The sequence below is a fragment of the Microchirus variegatus genome (genome assembly GCF_963457635.1).
Source record: "Microchirus variegatus genome assembly, chromosome: 1".
NCBI classification, from domain to species: Eukaryota; Metazoa; Chordata; class Actinopteri; order Pleuronectiformes; family Soleidae; genus Microchirus; species Microchirus variegatus.
The window spans coordinates 28,058,751-28,086,372 of NC_139802.1; the positions used below are offsets into that span (position 1 = coordinate 28,058,751).

Consider the following 27,622-nt stretch of genomic DNA (forward strand, 5'->3'; position numbering starts at 1 on the left):
TTGTCCCACTCAGTATTTGGGATTGCAAACTTAAAATGAATCTGTGCTTTCTCAGTCCTGGTTCTCAGGACCCACTGCCCTGCATGTTTCAGATGTTTCCCTGTTCCAACAGTTCAGGTGTGTTGGAAACTACAACATGTAGCGCAGTGGATTCAGACAGCCAGGATAGAGAAAGCCTGTTTTAATCTACTGTATCTTTGTCTGACTCTCAGCGAGCAAGTGAACAGACACTCATGCTGCAGCAACATTGTACCGGGTTAAATTAGCTCAAGGAGGTTGCTATGGCAACAGTCGGGAGAGACAGTATGCTTGGTCTGTGCAGAAGTGATGCTGTGTCCCAGGTGGCGGTTGTGGTGGTGAGAGGGGGTTGATGGCTGGGACTGGGCCAGACTTATCCTTCACTGAGGACTGATTAACTTACTTCACAAGGGTTTTATGACTACATATATATAGAGAGAGATGGAGTAGTGCTAGCCATCTCTTGCATGCACTGCTGATGTTCCCTCATGTCCTGCTGTACTCAGGAATCGTGTGTACAGATGTATGTGTAGGTTAACTGTGTCTAGCAATAGCACAATTGAAGCAATCTTTTATGTGAATATCTGAATAACTTTTTATGGACTGTCTATAACTTTTTAGATTTTAAGAGGCCAGAACTCAGTCTTCTCTGCTTGTGAGTTTAGGCTTTTTGTCCATTTTGTCCACATTTGGCCCCCACTTGCCAGATGTGATCATAAGGTGACAGCAGCAGTAAACAGTAAAGTAAGAGGTGTTGTATAGAGATGATTAAAAAATATACATCAGCATAAGGGAGCGACAGGGAGAAGGGGGTGGTTGCTCCCACACACCTTGTGGGCCCTGTGAGAGATTAAATATCATCATAACTTGCAGAAGATGCAGCTGAAAGCAAAAGGGCTTGATGGGAAACTTGCTGAGTGATGGGAAGTTACAGTTCTTCATAGAATATATAAAACTATTTCCATCAGTAGTGCCAGTGCAAACCAAGTGTCAGCCATCTGAGGCTTATGAAAAGTTTTTTTTGCACTCCTGTGAACCCCAAAAAGCGCTGTCTTTCACTAGGAACTCCCCTGACATTGGGCAGGTGTACGACTGTTTACTCACACTGTTGCGTTCACGGATTCTGTTGTCAATCCTAATTGCCAAGGAGATTAAATCCTCAAGTGAATCCGGAACCTCGCGGGAAGCAAGCTCATCCTTCTCAGACAAGGCATGGTAAAAAAAAAGTGGTTACCAGAGCATCTCGTAGCTAAAGTTCGGAATGGAATTGAAAATTCTGCTATGCTTGAAGAGCCATGACTTAACCTAAGAAGGTGTCTGGCTGCTTCCTAGCCACTTACATCGTGGTCAAACACCCCTCTCATCTCTGCCAGTAAAGGGGGCGGAGTCTGCCTATCCCACAAGGCTGTAGCCCACAAATGGGCAGTAGATTGTAACTCAAACACAAAACTACATTGGGTGATAAATACCTTACACTTCCCTGGATGCCTGTCATAGTGGGCTGGGGTTGCCAACATGGGCTCCTGAACTACAATAGGGCCATGAGGGGAAACTGGAGGTGCTTGGGAGTTGTGAGGTTTGGTGCTTGTACTTGGGTTGGGGCTGGCCCAGGTTTCTGCAAACGTGCAAGTGTCTCCCTAAACATCTTGTCATGAGAGACTTATTGCTCAGCGATTGCCTACAGCTTTTGCTCATGAGAGCCTACAAGTAAAGCGACGCTTGTTCTCTCGGGTTTGTCTATACAGGCTCCAGTAGAAACATGGCGTCTCGCTGCTAACAGTGGCAATGCAACAGCGGCCCGCGACCATGTTATTTTACATGACTTTTTGAAACACCACGAAAATTAAACAAAAACTATTGTACAGCGACTAGACAATGCAGGAGCACATAATATGTATAAAAAAGTGGATTTTGGGTTATATAAACCCATAAATACTACACAGTGTCCCTTTAGTGAAGTAAAGCACTAAAATTATTAAACTAAACCACCACTGCCAAGCAGCTGACTCAAAACCAGAATTGTACAGGAGACCCAGATAACACGAAACAAAAGGCAAAGACTGCCCGGGAGACCTTTGATAACACAAAAGGCTGAAGTCACAATAAACTCTCCAGCACCACAAGTTATACACTGGGAAACAGGCAATTGACAACAAACACACACAAAGTTCTGAGTTGGTGTTTATAGATACACAACAACTTAATAAGGAGAACCTCTCACTTCCTCTGAAGGTGAAACACTTCACAGTCAGCACAGAGCACTGGAGACTCACTCCCCACACCTGAGCACAGAGCCAGAGGATTGAGTGCCGTCACACTCTGTATGAATGAGGCTAGACTGTCTAAACCTCACCTTGCTGTGTGGAGTTGGAAATTGACAATGACAAGGAGAAAAAGGCTGAAGAAGAGACAGCAGCCCATGCACAACGTGTATTGTTGCTCTCTCTGTCATTTGTTCTCAAACATTTGACTGCAAAAGTGCTTGTTTTCGAAAGTGGCTCAATTTTTGTTGTAGCTTGAGTCAGTAAGAGGGCATTGTTTTGTGTTATTGGAAGGGATATGACAGGGTCAGTGATATATCAGTTGTGGATTTGAAATGTACTTATTATATTATTGTAGTTATCAGTGAGCCCAGCATAAATTCCCTGCCCCTTCTGTGGGGAGAGTCTAGCTCTGCAACCTTACTTAATAAAATGTTTATAGTATGGACTGTGAGCAGCAGCATGCGTTATTTGTGAGCCAGTATACTTGAAGTAGTATTAAAGGTGCCATATGTAAGAATGTGGCCAAAAACGCTTACTACTTTCAAATTCAAAATAGAGAGGTCTTTTAGGTTTCGTTTTCTTGCTCTGCAGCTGAGACTCTACTGACTGCAATGATTGGTAGACGGCGGTAGGTGGCGCCACATGCCAAAACATGATTTCAAAACATAAACATGATTTGCAGTCTGCAAAATATTATTTTTAATGCAAATATTTGGCTCTACTGAGATAGGCACAGCACCCCCTGTGACCCTCTGGTGGAGGATAAAGTTGTTGTTGTTGTTGGTGAGTTCAGTTTGTTATATGAACATTATTCCTCAGTCTCTGTGACATATTAAGAGGATTTTATGGCCAATTGCTTTAGATTTATTACATAATGCACCTTCAAGTAATTTTAAATATTGAGGACAGTCTTGAGTGAGTGACCCTACAGTTCAAGGAAAAGGTGCACTTCAAGAATTAAAGACATAAGGTCCTTGTAGAGATTGAGTGAGAAGAAGAATGTGAATAGACTAGCAGGGTATTTTGATTCATTCAAAGAGCTAAATGTATAGTTTGGGGACAGGGAGGCAGCACACCGGCAACAGGAAATCAGGGACAAAGAAGAGCTTCAAGAGCTCAGGGCTGTACATCGCAAATCATGTCTCTTCTCTCTCAAACACTTACTTCCCAGTGCGCTGGAGCTCAGGGCCATCGTGCCCCCCGTGTTCCTCTGACTCTCCCAGATCGGTCACGCCGTTGGGAACAGGAGGAATCTTGCGCTTTTCCTGTGAGGATGAAAATCATGTCAGTCAACTGTCTGACATTGGTCATCATCTTAGCATAAGACATATGCTGCGTTCCAGAGCCCATCCAAACCAGTTGGACGTGGGACCTCCTACTCGCGAAGTCGGGGTTGATCGACCTACCCCGACTTCACCAAAATGACGTCGGAGAATAATGGCGGCGCCCATGGAGTCACACGAATAGGCTATAAACTTTACTTTTCTGTGTATAGCCTTGTTTTAAACACAGCAATTTTATCACAACTTGTTTTCCATGTTATGGCGTGAAATTATGTCGTTGTTGTTATCTGTCAGCATGAAGATATGTAGGGCTACGGTAAAAGTATACTCATGACGTTACATATCGATATGTAACGCTTTTACATATACGGCTCGCTTGTGTATGTAAGTAGAGAGTGAATTGCTGACAGTCAAAATCGCCGCGATCGTCCATATTTTCTAACATTCGACTTCAATTGCTGGAACACTTTGAAGTAGGAGCTGGTAAAATTCAGGTAGGATATGTACCACATCCCATTTTCTTGGATGGGCTCTGGAATGCAGCATTATTCTGAAGTGTATTACATCACAATAACACAGAAGTGCACAGTAGAAGTGCCATTAAATCACCACAGGAGCCTCATGAGGAAAAGAAACAGGACCTGCAAGAACCTCCATTCTTTTTAAAAATAAAAGTCACCTGAAGCAGCTTCCTGTCAGAACAACATTTATATCCCAAACAAGATGGCGGCTCACTTTTCAAAGAACACAAAAATAACTAATGGTGGTAGAATAACATTGTTTCATAGAGATTGACAGCAGAACCCTGGGGAGCAGCATCAAAGCGTTCAGCTGAGCGAAGACAGAAGTTGAAACATATCTCAGCAGGCAGTGCCAAGCAGTATGAACAGCAGAAATGAAGATCTGAAGGAAATCTCAAAACTGTCACAAAATGGATAGTCACGTTAAGTTTTCTCCACATTTTTCATGTTAATACAAGCACACCTGAGAGGGCACATTCTTGGGAGGTTCTATTCTGATGGAGGGGTCCCACTCTCCAGGAGGCAACACTGTCACCTGGTCCAGAAACTCATCAATGCCTGCCACCAGGTCATTTCTGTCTTTGGCTTTGTAAGCAACATCATGGAAAATCTGTGGAGCAGATAAAGGGACATACATGACTCAGTTGTAGCTTAACATTTTTTTTTGTGGTCCACCATGATTCAGAAAATGATCTTTCCCAAGATTTTCTATGTCTAGATCTGTTAAATATGCCACTCCTATGCCCAAAGTAAAATTACTCGAGGGTTTCAGTTCCCTGAATCTATTCTATTTACTTAAACAAGAAATATTTACACACAATTTAGAGTCCTAACATTAAGTTGAGAACATGAGCGTAGTAAAATGTATATCATTTATGGAGATTTTCTACTTGGGAGAGCAGACTATTGAGCAATCGAGTGTTCAGTGATTCTCCCTATGCCCAACATAGCGTTCAGAACCATCAACTCTGGTCTCATGCTTCTCAGCAGCTCTTCAGCATCACTTCAGATACATATGGCTTCACTCCAGAAATGTCCTCCTTATCATCCCCTTCCTCAGAAACATTACTCTCAATCCTTTTTGATTAACACTGCAGATATGTGACAGTGGCGTCAGAGAGTAGACCCTTCCTTACAGCTGATTTGAACCAGAAATATGTAAATATACAGAAGTTACTTACACTCTGAGAGTCACATTACCGTATGAGGACTCCAATTTTATTACATTTACACAAGACTCACCTCATCAGTCATCAGCGTAGCAATAGACCGGCCAATTTCATGATACTGTGGACCTTTTCCCAGAGGGCCAAGCAGGATGAAAAGAAACCTGTTCCAAGATAGAAGACAACAGGTTTTTTGGCAGCAATCACTTCCTTCACTAATGGTACATTTTGAGGATTATCAACTCAGGTATTTTGAAATAGAAGATGGAGACCAAGGAAGACTGTGTCTGTGTATTTACCTGGTGGTGATGGGAACCTCAGCCAGCCCATTGAGCAGCACAGCAGGTGCCAGGCGGACAAAGGCCACCACAGGGCGTTCTAGGAATTCCAGCTCCCCCACTAGGACATTGGACGCCTCAGCACCAGGGGGGATTTTCTTCATGAAGTGGAGGTCAATCTGTGATATAAATGAAGAAAACAAATACATATTTGACGAAAACATCAGAATAAAAGTCATGATCTGTTATCGTTGTTTTATTAAAAGAGATGATTTAACAAGATCTAGGTGGGTTGAAAGGAGAAAATAATGTCTGAATGTTATTCTGATGAGCCACACACAGCAAAAGACAATAAACTAAACTGCTGTCAAATGTGTATCAGTTTCCCAGGGAAAGAAGCACATGGTGGTCATTTCACACGTAACCCAATCTTGGTTAAATATCCAGTGCTAGTTATGTGTTCAGCTATCAGTGCTGGTGGATAAACAGCAGGATCAGCGGTAGGTCTGCTCGCTCACCTTGCTGAAGTCGACAGCACTGTTTTCACGGCTGACGTCCTGTTTGCCCTCATTGTTGGCCGGCTGGGACTGAGGTGAGACTGTTTGGCCTGTCAGACAGAGCAGGAAACCATTAGCATGGAGGCTCGGCCTATCACAACACTACTTTCCCACACTAAGAAAAAGGTCTCCAGTGAGTGACTACAGGCTACAGTTACATTATGAGAAAAACATGTTGCAACGATGGAAGGTTTATCCTGAGTGACAGAAGTGTACCTGCTGAGTTATCTTTGAAATGGTGATTGCTCCCAATGTCCGTTTCAAATAATGAGGTGATAAGTTTATAGTGAAAAGCTTTCTTAATTAGTGACTGGTGACTGTAATGAGTTATGAATGTTATTCCTAACCCTTCGATATAGTTTTTTTTGGCCAACAAACTGTTGACAATGAAAAGAAATGGAGAGCATTATCATGAAAATTGCTACAACATACATTCTATTTTCTGGCATAGAAAAAAACAACTTAGACTTGCTTACTACCATGTTAAAAGTGAAGAAAATACAAAGTTGTTTTTTGGAGTCTTACTCTTAGATACAAAGACAGAAGCAACAAGAACATTGCACTGTGAGCTTGGCATAAAGAGAAGTTATATAAGTTAAGTTTTTATTCATTCATTCTTACTGCATGTAACACCTCTCATGATGACGCTCTCCGAATGCAATGCATTTAGTTTATATACTATTTCTACTTAGGCATGGGACGATATGAAAATTCCTGTCAAGATTATCCTGACTAAATAATTTAGATTTGTTGTATTGTTGTAGTAATTGTAATAAAAAAAATGCTTTACTACAGATATTTATGTTTCTTGGATGTAAACAAGCCGAGCCATCTGAAAACTGCAGAAAAACAAGAATTTAAAATTAGATTGATAAAAATCAGAAGGTCACGGAATGACTGGAAAGATACAGATACTTGTGGCACTTAAAAATAATGACTATGGCTGTATGTTAGCAAGCATTACAGCATTTTCAATAATGATTGTTCCCTTGATTCATGATTATCCCTATCACCAGAGCCAACGTAATGGTAATGCGTGTTAATATCATATATTGTCCCATCCCTACATCCCTACATCCTACTGCATCCTAAGCATCAGCTGGGGCCTGTGAGATGGGACAGTAGCCTTGTGCGACACTACAGTCTTAAATAAATAAATAAATAAATAAAAGGGCTTAGTAGAACCATATAAGGTTCTTCGGCTTGTCCTCATAGGAGAACCCTTTCTGGCTCCAGGTAGAACCCTTTTAAAATCCTGTGTTACCAAGAACCCTTGACAAACCATTTCTTCTGGAAAGGGTTTTTCAGAAGCAAATGGTTCCAGGTAGAACCTCAGCCCTTGTAGAAGGACCCTTTTGGAACCCTTATTTCTAACAACACACACACACACACTGCGGCCATGCCACACTGTAACATGCTCTTTTGGGTGACACATTCCCAGAGAGTGCTTTTTCAGGCAAACACCTAGGAGGTTTTATGGTCTGATAATTCAGGCATTTACTGGAGAAAATGAGATATGACATTCATATCGTCACCATAAAAACATCTTCACTTAACAGGTGATTGTGTGTCAGTGTACCATGCAATCAGACAATTTGCTCACCATTCTTGTCCATGGAATGAGGCTCAGACTGCTTCTTGCCAATATCAGCAAAGGATCGAACAATGGGGATGCGGTTGGCCAGTTTCTTATGGTTTTGATGGTGGTGCTGTTTGAGCAGAGCCTCTCGGATTCTCTTCCTGTCTTCCTGGCCCACAGGGCCCGACGCCTCGTACTGATCCAGAACCATGTCTGAGAGACACACAGATGAAGGTCTGCACATCATTTCAACTGTTCGTTTTTATTTCACAAAGGTGACTGCATGTTTGTGTGAGGTACATGTGATGGTAAGCTGAATACAATGCAGTTTAATGTAATAAAAGACAGTTTTGCACATAATTGACTTTAAACACAGTTTATAATAATGCTGTTTCTCCATGTTTAGTGGTTCAGGAAGCGCAAAGCACTAATGTATCAAAAGTAGTATTTTTAGTGAGCTTTTATGACACATTTGACACATTGAAGATGGAGGAGATCCATATTTTGTTTGTTGGAACTGCTGAGCCAAACAGGACCACTGGAAACTTTTCAGTTCACTTTTGTTTACCTGCGATCTCCTCCAGTGAGTTAGCCCTCATATCCAACATCACAGTCCCGTTCATGATGCAGCTGCGAAGCTCGAAAAGACTGTGTAGAGACAGTGTGGCTACATATGGTTTACTCCATCGCTCACCGCCATCCTCCACATCCTCCTCAAACTTCAGCCACCTGCAAACAAATATAAATGCTGAATAATTTTCCTCTTTCACCACATAATTCCACTTTTCTATCCCAAAGCTATAGTTTACACATCCTGAAAGGTCTAGGGCAGGGTTTCTCACTCCTGGTCCTGGGGAGCCACTGTCTTGTCCACTGTCCACATGCAGGACAGTGGCTCCCCACGACCAGGAGTGAGAAACCCAGGTCTAGGGCTACAAGATAGCTCCATCGTAAGCTTGATGTCACCAACAGAATCTTTAAGTCTTTAAGTCTCAGCTGACCAGACCCAGCTCATTTGACCGACCACAGAAGCGTACCTGGCCGTCTCTTTCCACTCTGCGTCCTCACCCTCCCTGAGACAGATTTCATCCAGCTCGGTGAACAGGGCGTGGGGGATATGTTCCTCATCGCCATCCTCTGTCCCCAAGAGGAACTGCACCCTCTGAGCTGGTGTGTCTGCTGTAGCAAGCGGGACAGTAACAGGATGGTGAATTATCTCTGTAAATGCAGATAAATATAAAAGTAGAGTTTGCTTGAGTCCATCGTGGACACCTACTGTGCGAGGGGGATTCGCGTCCATCGTCAGCTGAGGAGTCCCTCTCCTTGGACCTCTTCCTGTGTCTGTGTCCGTGGTGACGATGGCGTCGGTGTGACCTCCTACCCAACGGTACATGAACCCCAATGTAGAGAGTGCGGTGACCTGGATGCAACACGTGAGAGACACATTCAACTCAGTCTGTCTGTTGGAGTCAACATCAAAAATGTTTCTCCCACAGAACAGAAAGCTTAACTTATTAAGGAAACTGAAAACATTTACAATCTTTTTGAAAGGAATTTAGGTTTGTATCTGTTTTGACTGAACGTTCAGTATACTGTAGCGCTGATATGTAATACCATGAAAGTGAAATTTGCAACCCTAATTATATACAGTGGTTCTACTGCCCTACATGTTATAGACATGTCCTTGCTCCAGCAAACCTGATTCAAATAAATGGGTTGTAATCAGTGCTTGCTGAGGAACCCCAGGACCAGGATTGAGACACCCTTGTATATTGTATTTATAGCATCTCTTCCAGAAGTATAACATTAGACGTGTTGAGAAGGGGAAAAACTATTGTTTTATTGTCCAATTTCTCTTCCAGTCTAAGACGTTGTACTTGACATAACAGGCATAATGTTTTGAAATGGGTCAACATGAGTCATTTTCATTAGGATTCATGTTGGAGAGGTAGTCAGGCCAATGATCATCTGTATTTTTGTTGTCTTAGGCTATTTGTGTTCACCAAATTATGACTGAACATCCTTTTACTAAGCAACCCCCCAAAACCTGTCTGACCTTGGTAGTCATTGCTGGTGCAGCTTTTGTTAAAGTCATGCAGATACGACACAGAGATGAAAAAAGTCTCTAGGTTGTTATTTTTGTTCCAGTTCCAGTAAGAAATCTCATTATTTTCTCAGTTGCCTTTAGTCTGAGGGGAAAATCTGAAGTGAATGCCTTAAACTTGCTAAGATACATTACTAACCACATTATAGCACAATTAATAGATTCAAGCAATGCACAGGTACAAAATGAAATCACAATGGCACCACAGCATTTGAAAAGGCAGTAACTTCACAGACATAGATCCAGGATAAAGGATAAGTGGGTTCTAATGAGAAAACTAACTTTGTGTCATAATACGTTTGTAGTTGGGGGAGTGAATCTCACTCCAGAGCTTGTCCCGCCATGGATGCAACCACCCAGAGCTGTTAGAGTGCAGTAAATTATGTATGTCAGACAGAGAGGGAAGAGGAGAGACTTACTCTGCACATGAAGCAAATTTCCCAATAAAAGGCAACGTTCCAGCAGACAGGGACAATGAGGTAGAGGGGCTAAAAATAAAGACGGAGCAGCAGAGCTTATGTTTATTAAGTAAGACTCATGAGTGGAGGCCTTATCGTCTGCTGAGGTCATAGTATGCCTTTATCTCTCTGTCACCTCATCTCAGTGGTGTGTGTGTGTGTGTGTGTGTGTGTGTGTGTGTGTGTGTGTGTGTGTGTGTGTGTGTGTGTGTGTGTGTGTGTGTGTGTGTGTGTGTGTGTGCTTCCTTAAGTGTTTTCATGTGTGTTTTTATGCATGTTCTGCTGCTGCAGCGCTATGATGTGTGTGGGATTACATTTACCTTGTTTCATATTAAAAATTATCAGTTATTTTCTTAAACAGCTGGTTATTACCAATGTTTTTAATGCTGCTCAAACAAGAGGAAATAATGTTAATTGTTAACTAGGGATTATAGCAGTGGACAAATCGACATTTGGTGCTGCAGTATTTATGTTCTTGATCAGGGTATGGATAGCACATTATTCTTGTTATTAGGTTATATTAGGGCTAGGCAATATGGCTTACAAATAATATTTTAATATTATATATTATAATATAATATAATATAATATAATAATATAAAAGAAAAGAAAATATCAACCCTATAAAAATACTATAGTTTCTGCATTATATACTTAGAATGATAATATCATTTATTATTCTAGATGATAAGTGGTACATTTTCTTAATGTGTGATAAAGGATACATGTCTTTGAATCAATAAAATGATCTATACAGCTAAACTTTTAAGAATCAGGCATAAAAGTGATGGAGCAGAAAGGGGCGGTCCTCAGACGTTACCACGGCACCAGACGAGTGATCGCAGCCACCGTCAACCAAAGAGACCAGTCCTTGAGATGAAAGCACAATCTCACCGGCCGATTTGTCAGAATCAAAGAGTGACATCTTTGATTCTGTGGAGTGTTGCCATGACGACATAATTGAGTGGATACGCGTCTGAGTATGACATTGGAGGTGAATTCATCTTTATATTTTATCATGCCAATATGTTTGGTAATTCATTCAGTCATTGGAGCAACAAAAAACAGAAACAAAGGCAACACGCAAAAGATAAGATCCACATCAAGTAAGACACTTTACAAATAATCAGATAATGAATCAGTCATTAGTGACACATTTCTGGAGTTATGACTAACATCATTGCTTGCCACTTTGCCATCATTGCTTGCCACTTTTGAATCTCTAAGCATTGTCCTCTTACTGTCCAGACACATTAATCCAGATTACAGAAGATCTGAGTTGAATCAGTCCATCTAAGTCACCTTCACCTGAGCACTCGAGCTTCTTAATTCTTTTTTAATGCTCTTCAAATGTGTTAATAAGAAGCAAGCAGGGTTCCACAAAGCAGATTTTGTTAAAACCATTATAATGTAAACACGTTTCGTCAGTTGTGCCTGCATTTCCACGCATCTGTGGGTTGTACATGTAGGTGGGAGATAGTAGCAGAAACACCAAGAGCAGGAACATTACGATGAAAGGGTCACATTTATATTGTATTACTCCAGTATAACACAAGCAAGCAGAATATGGCTGCAGTACTTAAAGACTGCAGACAATAAAGCGATAATTACTAGTACTACTATGAATAGTATACTGAATATATCATTTACAAATCCAGATGTAAATATATTAATTCTAATCCAAAACCCAATGACTTTAAATAAATATAAAAATATAATAAGATATATTTTATATCAATATATAAAAAGTAAACAGCTCTTAATCTCTGACGCAGCACATCTTGTTATGATTCACATTTAGAGTCAATAGACTTTTGTGTTTTACACAAACAGTAAACTGTCAGAGATTCTGCTACAAGACAAGTTTTCTGCACAAAAGCACAACTAATACTTTGTGGTAAGCAAATATCATTCTCATGTAGTCTAGTTCAAACAACCAGTGACTGCTGCTGAGGTGCATTATGGGAAACATAGCATCCTGCAATATCAGGGGGCTTTACCTTCGAGCTCTTCCTTCTCAAAGTTGGTGTTGAGCATGGAGCGTGTGCCCCCTCGATCCACCACCGCCTCCTCATCCGTTCTCTATGAGAGAGAGAGAGAGAGAGAGTGCACAATGTGTCATTTCAGTGTGTGACATTTTGGCTAATGGGTTTCTCAACCCTGCATGTTTTAGAGCACGTGTTCTCACTCCTGGACCTGGGGAACCACTGTCCTGCATGTGTGAGGTGTTTACCTGCTCAAACACACCTAACAGGTTTTAGAGGTTTCCTGGGTCCAACAAACCTGATACAAATAAATGGGGCGTTACCATGCTTCTGCAGTGCTTGTTGACGAGCTGACCAATTGAATCAGGTCTGTTAGAGCAGGTAAAACAGAGATCTCAACCCCCCCCCCCCCCAATCAAATTAAAGTGGCCCGCCACTTAATATCAAGTTACAATGAGTTACATATGAGTTTATATTGTGAATTTTTAAGCATTCCACATCAAAACAAACAGTTTAATTTTGAAATTCTGTGAAATATCATCAGAAAATATTATTATTCGATATATTTTTCCTTGGGGCTTTTTTTCCCACATGCTCCCTACTGACCAAACTAGACACTCAGTGGCCCGCAGGCCATTTGAGTTTGAGACATCTGGTCTAAAAAATCCCCAAGGACCATCAGTGTTTCTCATTCCTGGTCCTTGGGGACTCACTGCCCTGCATGTTGTATGTTTCCCTCCAACCACCAGATTCAAATGGTCAACGAGTCAAAACTGCAAAAGCTGTGTACCGAGGTGTGTTGGAGCAGGGAAACACAGGATTGAGAAACACTGCATTATACATAACATTATTGTTATGTTCTACAATTAATGTAGTCCATGGTTCTATGACTGGACAGTTTTCCTGTCACACACTCCTGTACCAGAAGAGCCTCTCTGTCTTCACTAAAGTTGAATCCATATCTCATCTAAACAATGAAAGTTGTTACACAACAGTACACTGCACCAGCTCTCCCCTTCACTTGCCTAGTGGGAGGATGTGTCCTGAAACTGCACACGCACACACACACAGAAACTCAGCATTATAAGGCGAACTTCCATTGGCCATTGCCATGGCAACAAGAGGCAGCCTATCACAATGTGAAAAAGCCATGCTCCACTGCTGAGCGGCAGCTTATTACGCAGTTTTTGAGTCATGGCTGGAACTCGATGGCTTCTTTGTGCATGAGCCTAAAATCATGTAGGTAAATGTGTTGCCACCCACAGCTCTGCCAAGAACTGGAGCCACTGCAGTGGGGGGAAAATACTGGTGCTAATCAATGAAATATTATACATTCATGTTGTTTTATACTGTGAAATGCAATTGAATGATGTAAAGAGGAACTTGTCTATGAATGCTAACACTGCTGATTAATGTTTTATTAAAAAAATCGTTTTTGTTCATTGGTTTTTATTCAGATGGAAGTGTCCAATTCTAGGATATACTGGAACGACCTGTGCAAAATTTAAATAATAACATTATTAGTACTACTGCGAGTGAGTCCTCACCCATTATTACCCGTGAAAATTGTTGACAGAGGCCCTTGAAGTGTGATTGTATGTGGTACACTCTTAGAAATAAGGGTTCCAAAAGGGTCCCTCTACAAGGGCTGAGGTTCTACCTGGAACTATTTGCTTCTGAAAAACCCTTTCCTGAAGAAAGGATTTTTCAATGGTTCTTGGTAACACTAATGGTTCCAGTAAGAACCAGTTTGATCTAGAGAACCCTTTAAAAGCCCTTTCCTGAATAAAGGGTTTTAAAAGGGTTCTTGGTGGAAGCCTCCAAAAGGGTTCAAGGTGGAACCTTTATAAAAAGGTTCTACCTCGTTCCAAAAAGGGTTCTCCTGTGAGGACAAGCCGAAGAACCTTATATGGTTCTACTTAGCATTTTTATTTCTAAGAGTGTACCGACAGGGTGTAACGTCAGAGCGTGTGTGATGGTCCAACATGATATGTGCCATTCTTTACAATCTTTTCCTATAAATGAGAACACAATTTACAAAATGTACATAATGTTCAATTGAAGAAGACATAAAACTAGAAATTGAGACACTTAAGTCCTGAAGAAAATGTTTACTGGCATTATAAACCAAGTGGGTATGCTTTTTGCAACCAATGGAATTGCCGCCTGGTGGCTATTCAAATTATTTTCAAATCCTATTTGGCTTCAGGAGGAACCCAGATGACTATGTCTATGAACACAAGGACTTTGGTCTTTGCCACTTTAAAAAGGCTTGCCTTATAAAATCTATTCCACTTTATCTTATTGTTAGACAGTCTTTTCCAACATGCATTTCTGTGTTAAGTTAATGTACGGTGGGTGTACTGACTGTGTACTGTTGTGGAAATCTCTCTGCTGCTGGTGAAGAATGAAATGAGGAAATTCTGCCGGCCGACAAGGTTTTATTTTCGTTGCAAGGAAAAGGTCAATCTTCACAGGAGTGATCCTTGCTGGAGAAAGACCCAGAGCAACGTGTGCACTCCACATTTATACCTGAGCAACTTCCCTTTCGCATTCCTCCAATAGACAAAAACTCTACCTTCAGACGGTGCTTTCACACCTCTTTGTCTACTGTATCGGGGAGCTGGCTCTCTGCTGGTGCTGCAGGAAGGTGCAGGCTAGACACAATACACAATATACAATAAGTAGGTTTCGGGTGATGGGCAGTTCTAGCTCTGAGCCAGAGAAATTGAATTTACCATTATGCTTCTGTCTAGCACTGTTGGAAAGTACATTTACTCAAGTATTTTACCCAAATATAGTATCCTTAAATAGTGAAACTGCACTGACAACATCTGTTATTTGACTAATGGTAGCGTAAAGGCCAGGTTAGATTTGTGTCTCTACAAAGGTAAGGTGAATTTAAGACCTTAATAATTAGACTGCAATGATGTACAGTTTGTTGACAGCATGTTGGTCCACATGTAATTTATCCTTTATTTTCTGTTCTCCATGTCCTGCCTTTCATTGTGGATATGGTCTTCTTCATTGTCTTGCTTGCTTGTATTTCAGTTAAGACTTCATTTCTGTTCTGGCATCTCTTGGTTCCTGGTCAGCTTTTTAATTTATAGAGTGCAGGGATTTTTTTCTCCATTTGTCCTGTTTTTTGGGGGGGGTTTTCTAATTTTTTATGCTGTTTTCAAAATATTTGTGTCACAAACTACCTCTTCTCCTGTACATGCTTGATAGGAGCCTGGTAATTACAGAGGTTTTTTTTCTAAGAAGAGCAACATGTCCTCTTTATTTAACTGCTTTTAAAAAAGAAGCACAGCCATCATCACAGGGCAAAAGCTTCTCAGGAACCAAGTGTTGGAAAATTGCCAATTAGCAAATAAATATGAAAAATATCTACAGTGTGAACATGTGGTGATTATTATATTATTTGTAAGCACAATGGATGGACATAATATGTCCAGTAATAGAATACCAAGAACAGTGCAGCGGCAGTAACACTAATGCAAACAGCCTAAAATAATACAGGTCGAAGTGATTTTCTGACAACCAACACAATTTCTTTCCATCCCAAATGCAGTTAGTTCATGGACTCAAACATATATAATCCCAAAATAAGTGTTTTCTCTGCTGTTTTTCCTTGCAGAGCTGCTTTTTAGCTCAAAACCTTCTTCTCCATCATCTGTCATGCAGCAAGTTTCTTAAATGCTTATATACATTTTTTTTTTAATAGAATTATTACAGCTCTGCTCTTTAAAAACTGAGTCCTTCAATACACTGGACATAACAGCATCTCATATGCAGACATGTGCTACACACTTTCATGCTAAATGTGGCCACCTGATCCTGCAGTGATTAAGCAACTGGTGCAACAACACACAGATGGACACACATGTATGAACATGTGCGAAAACAAGGCCTGTGAATCAAATGAGTGCCGTGTGACAGATGTCGACAGCTGACTGTGATGGGCTTACAGTATACCGAGCTATTACACTATAAGTCGCTCTCTTAGACATGCAAACACAGGCTCAGTTTAAGATTAATTATGTAGACGCTGCAGACAGACATCTATGGACTTTCAGTGATCTGAAAGACTGACAAGCTATGTTTAGCCTGATTGAAATAAAAAATGATTCATGTAAACACATCAATCTGAATACTCTGGTCCAAGATTATGCTTTAATCATGATTTCCAAGTCTGGGTTATGTGTCTGCCCTACGTACATGTGACATATTTCTGCTTTTGACACTGCTGAATATGTCAGGAGCAGACAGTTTTCCTTTTAGATCCTTTGAAAGAAGTTTCAATGGTTGACACCCAGTTGAAGTGTTTACAAATGAAGCTTTGTCTCCTTTAACTCAATTCACTCTGGGATGAATTACAGACTTAATCAGCACTCTAGATAAAGACATTTCCTTTCTTTTAATCTGTCCTCATGGTAGTGACTGGTTGTTTGTGACAAGCCTGGGAGAGGACGAGGTTGACACAGGGCTGGCACTGCTGGTTGACCCTGCAAGTCCCCAGGGAAACTCCCTCAGTCTCAGTAACTCATTCTTAAAACCCCATGAGAATTATACTGGTACATATCTAAATTCAGCTAGAATGTAGTTTAAAGCGCTGACATAGAATACATAACCAGATGGCAAAAGAATGAGGCTTTTTAATACCATTGTTGTGCTACACTGAATGAAGGCATGTGTTTAAATAATGACTGTGAAAGGTATAGTTTCTCCTCTGGATCCTGTAGCTCACAACAGACTGTAACACGTGTTTACTTCACTGTGGGAAACAAACAATGGAAACAGCATTACTAAGACACCAAGTTTGTTGTCCACAACTACTGTTTATAATTTTACATATAACTACATTTGTAATACCTATTTCACACCAAACCTATACAGCAATTGACTCCTTTCACATCAACACTTGAAGGAGTTTGTCTTTCTGACCTAATGTGCAACACATTACTGTCTTAATACTGCACATTACAATGTCATGCTGGTTTTTTCTGCTGGGTTTTTGACCGATAAAAACACGGCTTAAGAAACCTGGAAAAGCCATTTTTTCCCATTTTTTCTTTTTCCACAGCCTTGTCTATCAAAGTACAGAAAGATAATACAGATTTATCACAACTTAGCACTCCCACATCCTTGGCAGCAATATAGTCCAGCTGCGGTAACACATATTTACTCACTAACTGCAAGGAACTGTGCTGATGCAAATACAATATTAATGGTATTAATATTGATGCTTCTACTCGACTATAAATGCATTTTTGTAAGTGCTATGGCTTTATGGTCTATATATGGTCTTGATAATGATCTTCTATCTCCTATCAGATCACATACAGTATTTAGGATGTCTGTTCATCAACTTTATGCTAATGCATTAATTTCCTCTTACTATAAATATACATTGTGGGGCAATGTGTGCATTTCATACACATTTAGCTATGTGTGTGCATATATACTGTATATTCTTATATTCAATGATACTGTAGCTATGGAGCATTTTCCCCTATCACGGTAAATGTAAACAAGGAGTTTGTATTGACAATCTTAAACAGTGAATGGGGCAGAATAAAATCAACAACCTCCCATAAAGGCTTAATTTCTGCATCTTTGTCTCTACTGTTTAACTAAAGCGATGACTCTAGTTAATGTTTGTAAGCCTGATGTTATGAACCTCTATTTTGTCCCAAACGAGGCTTTTACCCTGCTTATCATGACGAATGAGCCAGAATCTCTGGTCCCTGTAGGTCCCAGCTTCTATTTATAGATACCGGTTCCTCTACCTCATGATGCTGACCCCAGATCGGTCCAGAGAGCTGTATTGCAGCTCAACAATCTGGGTTGAGATTAATGTGGCAGCCTTTACAGCAGGATAAACCTCGTCTCTGACCATGGGATCAGTGATGGAGGGCTGTGCACGGTGGAGAGAATTAAATCATCCATTTCTCGGTTGGTCCGCTGGTTGGTGAGGGAGGCTTGAGGGGGAACGGGAGCAGTGAGCACGTGACCAAGGCTCAAGGGGAGTCGGGATGTGAGAGGTGGAGGAGGGGTAGACATGTGACCATGTAGCATCATGAACACAGACACACTGGAATGTAACATGTACAGTAATGTGCAAAAGTCATAGTCACCATTAGATCTGTTGTTTCTGTTTTTTTTCTCAATCTCTTCATTTCAATACAACCAAACATGAATAACTGTTTGGGGATTTATCTTATTCAGGCTAAAATGGCAAGTGTTTAGTGTTATCACCACTTACATTTGATCAACAGAAGGAACCTGGCTTTTTCAAACCACAATGAAGTCAAACACTGTTATTGTCACTGGTCCTTCTTGTCCTGCTATTGTATGAAGAAAATGGGAGCTGTAGTACCTGTGGGAACAGGTAGGGAATAGGTCTATTATGCCAGACATAAAACCATCTTTTTGTAACAGCAAGGCCAGCAAAGCTAACAGTGGCCTTAGACTTTTTGCACAGTAACTGTTTACAAATACAAATTATATCTACATTTGTTCATCTTAAGGCCTTTTAGTTTGTTCCAGCGGACATAAGGCGAAAGGCAGGGTACACCCTGGACAGGTCTCTAGTCCATTGCAGGGCCACATAATGACAAGCCACAATTCACTCTCACACTCACACCTACAGGCACTTTAGAACGTACTGGACTGTGGACTGTGGCATGAAACCAGAGAACCCATGCACACACGGGGAGAACATGCACACTCCATGCAGAAAGGACCTTGTTCCGAGTCACAAACCCGGGACTTTCTGCTGCAAGGCAATGGCCCTATGTACAGATTCAATACAATACAAGTGGCACATGTACTGTACACACACAGGGACATACATTGTACATATATGTACATATATGTATGCACGGTAATGCCCACTGCTCCTCTGTGGGCGACATGGTGTGATGGGGAGGAGCAGTGTGGATGAATGAGCAACAGACTGAAGGGACGAGAGCAAAAGGCTCCAGGCTTGACATGAACTGAGGACCGTAGGTTGCTCTAATGTCATACAGTGTTAATGCAGTGCTGTGCATGCATGCTCCTATAGGCGAGCACAGTGAAAGTATGTGTGGTGATAGTAAGAAGGGCACTGCGACCTTCACGATGCTGGGCTACATCTCATTTTAATTCAAAGCACATTCTGTAGCTGCAAATCAATATCCTGCTCTATATCTGTGCTTCAGGCTGGGAAGAGAATACAGGTGTCGGTTACAGTACACTGTCTCAGGAACTATTTAAACCCCTTTACATTCAGCAAAATTGTTTTGTAGATTTAGCTATTTTGGAAAATATTCAAACCCTTAATTCACCGATTTGTAGTAGCAGTAGTTAAAGCCTCCAGTTTTCTGAACCAGAGAATCTTTTGAATCTATCGCTCCCATTACACTGCTTGTCATATATAATCAACCAATCACAAGGCAGCAACATAATGCATTCAGGCATGTAAACAAGATGATCTGATGGCGTTCAAACCAAGCCTCAGAATGAGGAAACAAGAAGTTAAAGGGACACTGCGTAGTATTTATGGGTTTATATAACCCAAAATCCACTTTTGTATACATATTATGTGCTCCTGCATTGTCTAGTCGCTGTACAATATTTTTTGTTTCATTTTCGTAGTGTTTCAAAAAGTAATGTAAAATAACATGGTCGCGGGCCGCTGTTGCATTGCCACGACACCATGTTTCTACGGGAGCCTGTATAGACAAACCTGAGAGAACAAAACGAGCGCCGAGACGAGACTGAGAGCGGATCTTTTTACGCGTTTAGAATGGAGGACCACACGTATTTTACAGCGGATAAAGGAACACCAGTACCTGACAGTACGCCCGCACCACGGAGAAGAGGACAACATTTGACCGGCTGAGGATACCGTAGCGCTCAGGGAAGGGAGGGGGTGAGCAGAGGAGCAGTTCGTTATTGTAAATATAGCCTCTCCTCTAGATGTCACTATAAACTACTTACTTCATCTTTAAATCCAAAATGATGATTCCATTCATGATTTCATTTGTGGTTATGCAACATCACGTTTTAAATTTATTACAAAGTGAATATTGATCAGAGGCTTGACTTGACTCAAAATGAAGTGGTGCAAATGAAATTACAATATCTGTCAGAAAATCTGCAAATCACTCTCTAAGTGTTAATGTGTTACAAATGTGTTACAGCTCGTCACTGCAAAAGAAATACACAGTTACCGTCTGAAGCAATTAGTTTGCCACCTCTTAACACCTGATTCAACACCTCACGCTACTGCACATGTGGTCTAACCACTCTTCCTGATGAGTTTTTACATCTGACATTGTTGAACATTTCCCTCAGAGGATTGAGTGATTGGCCAACAAAGCCACGGTGTCCTCAGGATCACTAGACTGCCATGGCCTAACCATAGCTTTTGTCAACACACACACACACAAAAAAAACTATTCAATAAAACAAAAAGCCTGCGCAGAGACTGAATAACACTTATTTAGACTGTAGTTAGAGACACTGGATATACAGCACATCCTAACAGTGGACAAACGACAGCAAGACAGCTTGAGATGAGCCAGTATGATACTTGATATTGGTATTGGTTGGATCAGATATTGGAAAGATACAAATGTGAAATACTATAAACCAAATCCTTTATAGACTTAACATGTAACTCAGCAACAGTATTTTAGCTGAGTTGTGGGCTGTTTGTTTCTCTTTATTTGTTACGCAGTTGGAGAATCATCTCTTGACGTGGCTGTAGGTGGAAAATGCAGACAGGCTCAGCACAAATGTAGTGTTAACAGCATTGTCATTTAAAAGGTGTTTAATGTTTCAGACTGATATGTGTATCAGTAGGTACTTGAGGTTGTGATATCCGTATCGGACAGTAAACGCTGGTATTGAGCCATCCCTAAAAGCTGCAGCTGTGCCTCCACCAAGATTCTGGAGTTTGTCAACTGACAGGCCGGCTGTCAGAAATAAACCCAGGCTACACTGAAAGTGACCTGGAAAGTGTCTTTTGTTACACTGCTCTGCAATTGTTTTGTAATTGCTTCCAATAAAAACAGTCTTAAAAAAAAAATATTCCAACTGACTATGTTACGTGACTAAAAGAGAGGAAATGTCACCCAAAAAGAATGCTAACATACATGTAGTACATACAGGTCATAGATCAGGGTTTCACCTGGTCCTGGGGAGCCACTGTCCTGCATATTTTAGGTGTTTCCCTGCTCCAACACACCTGATTATCTGTGTATTGGAGCAGGGAAACATGCAGGACAGTGTCTCTCCGAGAAACCCTGTCATAGATGGAAGCTTATGTATAGAAAAATGTACTTTATCATTGCCATGTTGTTAAAAGCTGCACTGACATATCCTGAATAGCTGATAGGTGAGTGTTTGAATTTTTCTATCCACCAGTGCATTGATATAAAAAAATGCATAATGGGGAAAAAAATATCAACAAATCCAACACTCATTGGAATGGAACGTATTAACTATATGCACCAATGCAGCTAGTTACCAATCAACAAGGAGGATGTTTTCAACACCAATTTTATATTCCACTTTCTTTGCCAGGCTGAAACACAGGCCTATTGATTCTCTCATGCTCCTTTCCAGGAATCTGTGTCCATTATCATATCCCTCAATGTGAAGCAGATAGGTGACCTCATTTGTGTTCTGCAGGGATTTCTCCTGGGGATTTAACAACAGCATGGATGATTGATGTTTACATGACTATACCCTGAGATCTAGGCCAGGAGGTGTTCACTAGGAATCATATTAAAATGAAATACTCTAAATGGCATTCTTTCTTCACAGCACGAACAGGAAATGTCCAAGCAAAGAGTGTTTCATGCAAAATGCATAAGACTGGGTCTTAATGTAAATCTCTTCGCTTTCAATCCGTTAGAAGGCTTTATCACATATCACTAAGAGCCAGAATGATTCTTTCCCTATAGCTAAGAGGGGGATGGATTAGCAACAGCTGTACACGCACTGCGATTGGCTGCCTGCTTCCCTTGTCATGGTTTTCATCCCTACAGATGGCCATGGTTACCGTGGCAATGGCAGCAGGTTCTGCATCGGCAGCATCACAGGGAAGAATATGCTAAGTATATGTGCACTGGAAACTCTCCATCATCACCTCTCTCTAACCTTGTCGGACACAGGGGGGCACAAGATGAGATGTATGAACACTGCTCCCTCAAACAAGAGAGAAGTTGTTTTTTTTGAAGTTGCTTGGGTTTGAAGGAGAAGGACAAAAAATTGTCCCACTTGTCCTAAAAGCAAATAAAGAAAATGCTAGAATGTGGGACAGAGTACTGAAACACCAATAAATTCAGTTTTTCTAGCTTTTATGCACCCATTTCTCCCTCAGCGATCACCAGGGTCAGTGCAGCAGCTGTAAGCTCCTCTCTAGCCCCACACTGACAGTCCCATCTGTCAGCCAACCTCCCCGGGACCTTTCGCAGAGCATATCAGCACAACTGGCACTTTCTGCAGCACAGGATGCAAGCCTCCTACATCCTATTATCTATACATACATTAATATAATGTAGTTAGTAAAACAGTAAAAAATGCAAGAGATCCTATGGATTCCTCTTTCCAGAATATGCTTTTTATCCAGCTACTTCTATGTCACAGAGACAGGGCATCCAAATCCAAAAAAATCACCCTCAAATAGAACATATTCAGGTGCAAATTACACGTACCTGATAAACGAATCCTCTATTGTGGTCCACTGACAGCATGGTGTGTCCTAAATGTTGGGGCAAGATGCCCGCTAACTCCCCTTGTGCTTGCGGCAGTGGTAAGATGAGAGGCTAAAGGCTCAGGGCCTGAGTCTCTGAGCTTTGTGTCTGTGTGTGAGGAGTCAGAGAGAATAATGGAGAATGATGGAGTCAGCTTGTTGAGCGCTCAGTCAGGACCTCTCCGCTCCTCAGCCGCTCCCCTCAACCGCTCTCCTTTCCCATGCTGGAGCTCAGAACGGCTCCAGCTCTGCCTCAGCCTCTGCCTTCATCCAGGGTAGCATCAAATGTTCTTGACAAGTGTCCATTCGCCAATCCCCCCCCCGAGAGATTAACGCTCTGACATCACCGATGCTGTGCCATGCACAGCTCTGCTCTGCTTGAGCTCTGTGCCTCTATGACCTAGGAGGAGCCAAACCACACCATCCTGTGTGAGAGGCTTCATGCACCTCCTGAAGTCACCTGCCCCATGTCCGCCACAAGCTCCAAATAGAAAAAGCAGTGAGCAGCGTAAGGGATTCAGGTATACAATATACTGCCGTTACAGTACATCTCTGTGTGTGTGTGTTTGTGTCTGCACAGTTCACCTAAGGTAACAAAGCTGTTCTGTGGCAGTCGTGCATTGTCAGCAAATCTGTGAAAACATGGCATGCAAGAAACAAGCAGATGCTGTATTTCTGCTGGACCACCTGATATGATCTTTTTGGTACACTGTATGTCAGCTGATATTGCTTTCAGTGCATCATTGATTTTCTTTCAGCATGATTTCATGAGATTTTGACACATAGTCACAGCCGATTTTGCTACGTGCACACCACCTTCACCAGGAACCCAGCCTGAGACACAGGTGCTCGCCCTTGCTATAACATGGTTGCCAATACAGATTTTAGTCACTTAACAAAAGTAATGATATCTTCACGATAAGTTTGTCGCTTTTTCTCATCATTGCACAGCCTTTTTCGGACTGAAAACTGCTCGCTCTCCTGCACCAAAGATCTTAGGACTTAGCTAAATGATACCACCCTAAATAAACCAAATAAAGCAGCAGCAGACCAGCAGCCTTTGCATCCCAGCAAGCTAAAAAAAAAACAGATTTTCTCAAGGGACTTCAGATCACAAAAGCAAGCTGTTAACAAACTTCTGTTTCCAGCAACAGGTAGAGATTTTATATTAGGTGATCCTTTAATTACGTGGCTAAAAATCTGTCCCCACTGGCAGCCATGTTCCCAGTGACAGCAGCAGCAGCACAGATTATGTGTCAGTATTTCACACAACCACACACAAATACAAGAATTGTCACTCTGAATTGTTGCAAATGTGACACTTAATATGACATGATTCACACATTATAGTTGCAATCTAATATCCTCCCCATCCAACCATCTGTCTCTCACATCCTCCAAGACTCTGTACCCTTCTCCCTCTACCTATATCCATGCCCTCTTCAATCTCCTCTCCACTGACGTGACTATAATTAACCATGCAAAGGAACACAGCCTGTCAAGGCTCCTGGCTGTGGTGGGGAGGCTTCCTGCCCGCCTGGCTGCACAGTTGGATCACCAAATTACAAATAGAGATTTCACACTGATCCAAGAACACCATGCTCAAAAGAACAAGCCTGGTCAACTCCTGCAGACTTCCTCCATCTGTCCTCACTGATCTTCTCCAAAGCAACCACATCAACCAGCCCTAAGTGGACAGCCTGGCAGAGAGCCTGCTTTTCTTCGAGGGTTGAAATTAGGACGACAGCAATCACATCCATGTCAAATCCAGGACCAGGGCCTCTAAAGTTCTTGTCAAGATATAACCGACAGGCGGCCAAGATCAACAGTTCAATCACTGAGCTTAGTGGTAAAATGATTAAAAACTATAAATATTGACGATGATACTGATGTGTGACCAACCCAACTACTCTAGAGTAATTCTGACTCAGTACATTCCCAAAATATTGAAACAAATGATTTGTACTCATTATTTCTCTCACTGTCTGACACAAAATGATCTATAAAAATATCTGTATAATATTTTGAAATAGTTTCAAAGCTGCAGGACAAAGTGTGTCCTGGTAAGAAGTGATGCAGACTGAAATAAGCCTTACCTAGCACAAGAACAAGAGTTGAGATTAAACACAAAAGTTAAACATTAAATGAAGGGGTTCACTATTTTTGAAAACACACTTATTTAAATAGTAATATTACAACGTTTTGATATTCTCCTGTCTTTAACAAACTAGGTTATAACTAGGTTCAAACACCACCCTGAGATAATCAGTGTCTAATGTCTATCAAACATACAGTTTCACAGAGTTGCACGTTGTCACCGAGCAAAGAACTTGTCGAAAGTTGTAAGGTTCACAGTTTGGCCAGTGGCAGACACGTTGAGCTCAGTCTTGTCCTCAGACTCACTCACAGATCACAGTTGCATAAGCACTATTTTGTCAGATCGGGCGACCAGGGTGCATCAAAGATTGTTGCCGCTTACTCTGTTGTATTATCATACCCTGTGAGCTTTTCAAAGCTGTTTGAAACGATGAAAGCCTCAACTCTATTTAATTCCCATTATCTAGTGCAACCATTATGATCCAGGAATCCACAACATCTGCTAAACAAGCTGGCTAATTGAATATATAAATAGATTTTATAACCTATTCAGAAGTGGGGAAAAATAACAAAATTATAATATATATATTATTATATATACGCTCCGGATCCAAACTTCTGTCCTAGTAATGGTTTAGACCAGAGTTTCTCAATCCTGGTCTGCATGTTTTAGAGGTTTCCCTGCTCCGACTCACGCTCTACAGAAACCTGATAAACCCATTTATTTGAATCCGGTGTGATGGAGGAAGGAGACCTCTAAAACATGCATGGAAGTTGGTTCCCAGGACCAGGATTGAGAAACCCTGGTTGAGACTATTAACACAAATGTACACCAAATATTATAAAAATATGTGGAAACAATAAATCCTTAAAGATTTTGAGATTAAGAGTGTGCAAAGAGAACACAAACAATTTGCAATTTATTAAAAAAAATTCATGTGAGATTAGTGTCCCCTTGGCTTTTTACACACCACCAACCTTGTAACTAACTTGTAACTAACTTGTAACGCCAACCCAAAACTTGATTCAAATAGTGGAACTTTTCTGACAATACCGTCCTATGATAGCTGAGATTGGCACAGCGGCCCCCGCACGACTCTCATGTGGAGGATAAAGTGGTAGAAAATGGATGAATGGATTGTTTTTTCTAAGCAAAACAGACAAATACAACGTAAGGGTATCTACTCACCACATCTTTATTTTCTTGGGGACTGTGTTCCTGCAAAGTCAAAGAACATCAAGAAATCAGCAAACGGGACAACAGCAAGGCATGTGGATGCACTTCTGTCATGCCAGATGCTGAAAGGCAGCGTAGTGCTACAGCAGCGATGCATATACAGTTCTTCCTGATGTAAACTATACATATTCTCATGCTTGACCTTGGGAACCTGGTAGGGGTATGGTGATTCTTCTTACCATGTTGTAAGATTCTCACCATATTTACACCTCACATGCCCATACACATTTTGGTGAAACCATGACAACGCAGTGGCGGAGGATGGGGGGGGGGGGGGAAGCAGCAATGACTTACAATGACAGGGAAACAACCACACTGCATTGAGACTGCAGAGGAAACCAGCCATCCCACACCACATGAGCACTGTAAGCGCCGGAAAACTAAGTCATCATGTGACACATCCACAAATAGAACAAAACAGGGAAAAGTATTGATTTGCCTCCAGAGCAAAACAGAGTTATTTATTTAATCACATCTGCCTCCTCACGCTTTTTCTAATCTCCTCTTTCTTTCTGTCACAGCATTGTCGCACCTGCGTGTTAAAAAGGTGAGATTGACCGCAGAAGCAGACCCTTCAGTCTTCATTGGCTCAGGATGTGATGTGTAACACCATGAACTTGGACGGTAGAGCGTAAACCACGTACGTGTTTAACATCTTGAATACTTTGCGTTGCATCACTGGTTATACATTGGTGATTCTTTTTTTCATGAATGCTTGTTAGCGCTTCCACTGAAGTGCAAGAAAATGGCTTTTGGAAATGGGATAACTCAGAAAAGGCCACCTCTTTCTCTCTGCAGTCATGACATGTTCTCATCACATCTTGCACCTGCAACGTTCAACACTTGAAGCAACAGTCTGACAGGTTGCATAGAGGGAATAAAAACTGGGTCGACCTTGTAAACCAAGTAAATTGGGCTGAAAGCAAAAATATTACCCTGTTACCTTCATGGAGGCAGCACATGAATGTTAAGGAGCTGCACCATGGATGTGAAGGCGTAGGCGTTTGTGATGAGCGAGGTGTATGATATTTAGTCAAATATGGTTAATATTTGTGCATGAGGTTAAAAAAATTAATAATACATTTTTTTTTAAAAAGTCAATTTATGGTGCGCAACATTCTCTTTGGTCCACACAATGAGAGACAGTTTGACATGAAATACACATTGGAAACGTGTCGTAACCCAGTATGATGCTTTAGTCTACATTCTAATATATGTCTATGATCCAAACATCACATTTAAAACAGAAAAGCAGCAACATTGTGTGTATTTCGTCTTACCGTTGGTAACAATGGCTCCATTTGAGCTCCTTGATCCGTAATGTCCAT

At 41.3% G+C, this 27,622-nt stretch overlaps 1 protein-coding gene across 1 annotated transcript in view; it reads right to left on the reverse strand.

Moving 5' to 3' along the window:
• The window catches only part of LOC310925630 (sodium-driven chloride bicarbonate exchanger-like), a gene marked incomplete at both ends in the record, with an annotated part of 35,624 nt that extends 8,002 nt beyond the window's left edge, over nucleotides 1-27,622 (reverse strand). Inside the window, 12 exons of the mRNA XM_083887617.1 lie at nucleotides 3,447-3,547; nucleotides 4,550-4,696; nucleotides 5,329-5,416; nucleotides 5,552-5,709; nucleotides 6,049-6,137; nucleotides 7,691-7,879; nucleotides 8,235-8,395; nucleotides 8,704-8,845; nucleotides 8,943-9,086; nucleotides 12,229-12,310; nucleotides 26,247-26,276; nucleotides 27,575-27,622. Coding sequence (XP_083743743.1) covers nucleotides 3,447-3,547; nucleotides 4,550-4,696; nucleotides 5,329-5,416; nucleotides 5,552-5,709; nucleotides 6,049-6,137; nucleotides 7,691-7,879; nucleotides 8,235-8,395; nucleotides 8,704-8,845; nucleotides 8,943-9,086; nucleotides 12,229-12,310; nucleotides 26,247-26,276; nucleotides 27,575-27,622 — 1,379 coding nt within the window. The remainder of the gene's footprint in view (nucleotides 1-3,446; nucleotides 3,548-4,549; nucleotides 4,697-5,328; nucleotides 5,417-5,551; nucleotides 5,710-6,048; nucleotides 6,138-7,690; nucleotides 7,880-8,234; nucleotides 8,396-8,703; nucleotides 8,846-8,942; nucleotides 9,087-12,228; nucleotides 12,311-26,246; nucleotides 26,277-27,574) is intronic.